This window comes from Guillardia theta (genome assembly GCF_000315625.1).
Source record: "Guillardia theta CCMP2712 unplaced genomic scaffold GUITHscaffold_10, whole genome shotgun sequence".
NCBI classification, from domain to species: domain Eukaryota; class Cryptophyceae; order Pyrenomonadales; family Geminigeraceae; genus Guillardia; species Guillardia theta.
The window spans coordinates 714,005-719,073 of record NW_005434664.1 but is presented as its reverse complement, the minus strand read 5'-3'; the positions used below and the strand labels follow the sequence as shown (position 1 = coordinate 719,073).

The 5,069-nt window shown below is 56.2% G+C and overlaps 3 protein-coding genes across 3 annotated transcripts; 2 read left to right on the top strand and 1 right to left on the bottom strand.

Annotated features, from left to right (window-relative positions):
• Window positions 1–103: 103 nt before the first annotated feature.
• GUITHDRAFT_150843 (hypothetical protein) lies at window positions 104–884 on the bottom strand (the record flags this gene model as incomplete). Its single annotated transcript, XM_005838815.1, has 1 exon — window positions 104–884. A coding segment is annotated over one exon (781 nt), but the record flags the coding sequence as incomplete, so codon positions are not given.
• Window positions 885–1,450: 566 nt separating this feature from the next.
• Window positions 1,451–2,225, top strand: GUITHDRAFT_56468 (hypothetical protein; the record flags this gene model as incomplete). The annotated part of the gene is made up of 3 exons (XM_005838814.1): window positions 1,451–1,550; window positions 1,800–2,089; window positions 2,139–2,225. Coding segments are annotated over 3 exons (477 nt in total), but the record flags the coding sequence as incomplete, so codon positions are not given.
• Window positions 2,226–2,570: 345 nt separating this feature from the next.
• Window positions 2,571–2,771, top strand: GUITHDRAFT_54638 (hypothetical protein; the record flags this gene model as incomplete). The annotated part of the gene is made up of 1 exon (XM_005838813.1): window positions 2,571–2,771. A coding segment is annotated over one exon (201 nt), but the record flags the coding sequence as incomplete, so codon positions are not given.
• Window positions 2,772–5,069: the final 2,298 nt, after the last annotated feature.

Sequence of the window (5,069 nt, the reverse complement as noted above, 5' to 3'; positions counted from 1 at the left end):
CGAGAAGAATACACAAGATGCCGGAAGTAGTCATTCTGTACCAAAAAATTGACGCTGGCCTTTCCGACTGATATACACAGATCAATGGAGTGCTTGGTAATACTCTTTGAGCAATCCACAATCCAGTAATTCGTAGTGGAAGAATTGGCGGTCTGTGTGAGGTGGATTCTCAAAAAGTATGGACAACTACTACACTGGCACACAATGTTATAAAAGTAGTGTCTGCCAGGATCCACAGTCCTAATGCCTCTGCATCCATGCTCCAAATTGATTCGTTCAATATAGCCCGTACATTCTTTTCTTGACAGGAAATGTTGGCCCTGCAACAGGGCGGCGTGGTCACGCAAGGGCCGGTCCTTGAAACATGCCGCACGACGAGTGAAAGAACATCCCCCATGATCCAAGTCTGCGGCCGAATCCGCATACACAGGCGCATCCGCGGTCAAATCCAAATCCGGTTCAGACTCGGAGTCTGAACCGATGAACGGGCTTGCCAAGTCGAAACCGTGAGAATCAGATGTGTCGTGTGTGACTGCCGCCGCAGAGGGAGAGGTAATGGCCGCTTCCACATTGAATGATATGGTGGCAGGCGATCCCCGGGCCTGAGGCAAGGCAGATTGTATCGGAGGCTCTCCGATGGGAAATGATTCGGGTGGCAGCCTGACAGTGGGTGTGAACTGCTCGTTGGAAGGTATACTGGACGGGCCAAAAAACTTGTTCGCCAACCACTGTGCAGCAGGCCACAAACCAACAGCTGCTGGTTCGGAGGGGTATGGTAGTCCGGCCAACAAAGGGTAAGCCGCACGCAGAACGTCTTCGCAAGACAATTCAGGGGGCAGATCCAGTTGCGTACGGAATGTTTGTATGATAGAGATGAATGACATACTACTTGGCGATACTGCCGTGCCACTAGGCACCGTGCCACGGTGCTGCCAGTGGCCGAAGTAGGGGACATGATGCCTCAAAACACACCGGTGTGTTTGACTGATAGACTGGTACATGGGGTAGGGTGGACCACCGACCCCATCATGTGACACCGGGGTACTGGATAGTACCGGTATTTTTGATACCAAGTCCTGGTTATGAAGGGGGTAGCCGCTGTGGGCTTCGAGGGGTGGGTCATGGGGAGGGGTCCGAACGGAGGGTTTAAAGGGGGGTGGAGGGGTGGGGTAAAGTTCCAAAATGGAGAGTTGAAAGTTTGAAAGTTGATTTTGATTGGAAAATGATTGCAAAAGTATACGGTTACGACCGTTTCAGATACGTGTAACGGTACGAAACGGGGAGTTTTGATTGGAAAATGATTATTGTTTCAAAAGTTGATTGGAAAATGATTACTGCAAACTTTCGTTGATTGGAAAATGATTACTCCAAAAATTTGTTGATTGGAAATTGATGATTGCCCGCCCCCGGGATCCGGAGCTGGAGGAGGCGGAGGGTTCAGAGGCACAGCATGTCACGGTCGACCAAGACGTACTGGAGCGGCAGCACCTACGAAGGGGAGATGAAGGGAGGCAAGAGAGAGGGGAAGGGCAGGAAGACATGGAAGAATGGTCTGCGATCCCTCTCTCCCTCCCCTCTCTTCTCCTCCCCTCCCCTTCCCTCCCCTCCCTCCTCTTCCTCGCTCCCTCCCCTCCCTCCTCTTCCTCGCTTCCACCTTCCCTCTCCTCCCTCCCCTCCCTCCTCTTCCTCGCTTCCACCTTCCCTCTCCTCGCCCCCTCTCCTCGCCCCCTCCATGTATCCGCCCATCCTCCCAGCCCTCCCAGCCTTCCTCCCCATCTTTTGATCAAGATGGGGTGCAGGTGACGTGTACGAGGGGGAGTGGAAGAACGACAAGAAGGATGGGCAGGGCAAGTTGGTCCTGGGCACCGGCAACAGGTACGAGGGAGCATGGCGAAACGGGCTGCAGCACGGCCATGGGATGCTGTGGTACACGGACGGCAGCTCGTACAAGGGCGAGTGGGTGCGGGGAAAGGCAGAGGGGCAGGGTATGTTCGTCAAGGCCAACGGAAACGTGTACGAGGGGAGCTACATGGAGGACAAGTGCCATGGGTACGGCAAGTACACGTGCACCAACGGGAGGTTCTACGAGGTGAGGGGGGAGGGGGGACGGGCGTCAGCAAGTGACGTTGTGGGCGCAGGGAGAGTGGAAGCACGGGATGAAGTCGGGGAAGGGGGTGTACTCGTGGGAGGACGGGAGGCTGTTCCAGGGGACGTTCGTGCTCGACTGTCCCCTGGAGGGAGTGATGCAGCACAACGGCGTCCAGACGCGCGTCAGCTACGATGGGAGGACCAAGTTCAGCGACAGCGCGCTGAGGAGGAACGGGGCCCATCACGACAGCGGCATCGAGAACAGGATGGTGGACGACGACGACTTCGAGGAGACTGTACCCCAGGGGCTCAATCCAGGAGGCGTGCGCAAGGAGGAGGTGGGGAGGGAGCGGATGGACTTGAGGGCAGAGCATAAGAAGATCGATCGAGAATGGCAGGCTGTGGTGGAGCAGACGACTGCGAAGATGGGAGTGAAGCCCAAGGTCTCGTGCTTGCAGGGAGGGGACGCCCCGTGGGGGAGGGCGACGCTGCTCTGCCCCATCCTCAAGATGGTCCTGGTCGACCCTGTGCTGGCGGCTGACGGGTTCAGCTACGAGAGGAGGGCGATCGAGAGCTGGTTCATGAGGAACGGGCCCTGCAGCCCCGTGACAGGAGAGGAGATGAGCCTGGAGCTTCGCGACGACAAGCAGAAGCAGGAGGAGCTGCGGCTGTGGCGAGCGAGTCGCTCCTGGGCCATCGGTGAGGAGTATCTGACGGTGGACAAGAAGAGGGTGCTGGGGAAGGGGGCGTGGAGCATGGTGTGGATGGGGAGCCTGCGCTTCCAAGGGGAGGAGGCGGAGGTGGCAGTGAAGGGATGGCCCGAACTGGAGGAGGAGAGGGAGGTGAGGAGGAGGAGGGCCTGTGCTGCTGCTGCCTGACCTGAGAGCAGGAGCAGTTCTTCGAGAGGGAGTGGAAGACGCTCATGGCCTCTGTCGGGTGCCCAGGAGTTGTCCAGCTGATCGGGTCCTCCACCTGGACCCCAGGGAAGCGCTGCCTGTGAGACTCTTCCGGCTGTCTGACTAGTGAGCGATCGCTGACGGGGGGAGGGAACAGGATCTTTCGTCGGTACAAGATGTCACTCGTCGACTACGTCCTGTCCACCCCTTGGCAGGTGTCCTCCTCCTCCTCCCGCTCCTCCCGCTCCTCCTCACACCGCTCCTTCCCTGCCTGACCATGTCAGCGACTGACACTCTTGAGCTCCAGAAGGTCCAGGAGCATCTCCTCAAGTTCGTCTTCGATCTCTTCTCTGCTGTAAGGGAGCTGCATCAGCGTCGCATCGTCATCAGAGACCTGAATCCTTCCAACATCCTCCTGGTGAGCCTCCGTGACAATTCCTCATCTTCCTCCTTCTCTTCCCCGCCCTCTCTCCTCGAACTCCTAACCCTTTCCTCATCATGATTCTTTCTTGTCCAGGACGATCAGGAGAACCTGTACATCGCCGATCTAGGTGTTCTACTCTTCCTCTAACCCCCTGCTTTCGTCTTCCACTTCCTTCTTCTTTCTCCTCTTCCTCTTCCTCTTCCTCTTCCTCTTCTTCTTCTTCTTCTTCCTCTCCCTCTTCCTCTTCCTCTTCCTCTTCCTCTTCCTCTTCCTCTTCTTCTTCCTCTTCTTCTTCCTCTCCCTCGCCTCTCGGAGGCTCATCACCTCCTGCAGGAATCGCAGAGCTTCTTTTGCCTGGCGCGTCGTCCGTCAAGATAGAGCAGAGTCTCTGTGTGCATGCTGTTGCTCCCTCAGCTGACATGCAGCCAGGGGAAGGTACTCCCAACTACCTCGCGCCAGAGGCGTTCGGAGCAGGAGGGGGGGAGCTGGGCCCAGCCAGTGACGTCTGGTCTGCGGCAGCTTCGGTGTGCTATATGCTGGAAGGTCAGTCGAGACGTTCTGGTGCGTGCGAGTGAGTGCGGGGGGCAGGGAAGACGCCGTGGCACGGGATGCAGCACGGAATGATCCACAAGACCGTCGTCGAGCTTCGCATCGCCCCTGAGGTGACGGAGGTGGTGGTGATGGTAGTCATGGTGGAGGAGGGGGAGGGAGGGAGGGAGGGAGGAGACGCTGGTTGTCGTAGCCGAAGTAAGGGGGTGAAAGTGGGCATGCTGTAGGGTCCGGGGATCGTCCCAGGCTCCTGATTGTGATTGGCAGATCCCTTCGAGGATCGAGGAGCCGTTGAGGCATCTGCTGGAAAGATGCTTCTCCTACGAGCCCCAGCACGTGAGCGAGACGCTCTCAGTTCCCTTGTTCCTCTCACTCCTCCTCTTCCTCAGCGACCTCAGGCGTCAGACATCTTGGCTGTCCTGAGGAGAAGCATGAAAGGTAGGAGCAGAGGAAGAGATGGTTGTTCCTGCTTTCAAGGTGAAGCTGTGTAGGTGGCCACATCATCGTCGAGGTTGTTGATCATAAGAAGGTCAGTTGATAGACGTCTTGTGTTCCTGTCACTGCTGACTTCCTCCCCCCCCCCCCCCACCTCCTCCTCCTGCTCCTTCTCTTTCTCCTCCTCTTTCTCCTCCTCCTCCTCCTCCTCCTCCTCCTCCTTATCCTCCTCCTCCTCCTCCAGACCTTCTCTAGTCCTCCTCACGCACCTCCTCCTCCTCCTCACGAGGTGAGTTCTACTCGATCCTCGCACCTTCTCAGGACTTTCTCTCAGTCGATTCGAGCGACCCAAGACTCTCTTCCCAGGTCCTACAACCTGCTCGATATATAGGAGAGTCTTCGCGGTACATGCGAGTTAACAGTATCAACCTGATTCTGAAGTATCAACCTGATTCTAAAGTATACTTATCTCACTGTTTCTAACTGATGTTTCCTTCCATCAAACCTACATTCACTTCTGGTATACTGATATATTCTTCCATCAAAATAAAAACCTCTTCTATCACTACTCCTTTGCTCATTCCTCTCAGTCACATGGTTGAAGACGTGGCAGCCAGGTTTTTATTGATATGCTCTTCGAGGCGAAAGCAATGCCATTGTCGATACAAAGTCCCTCC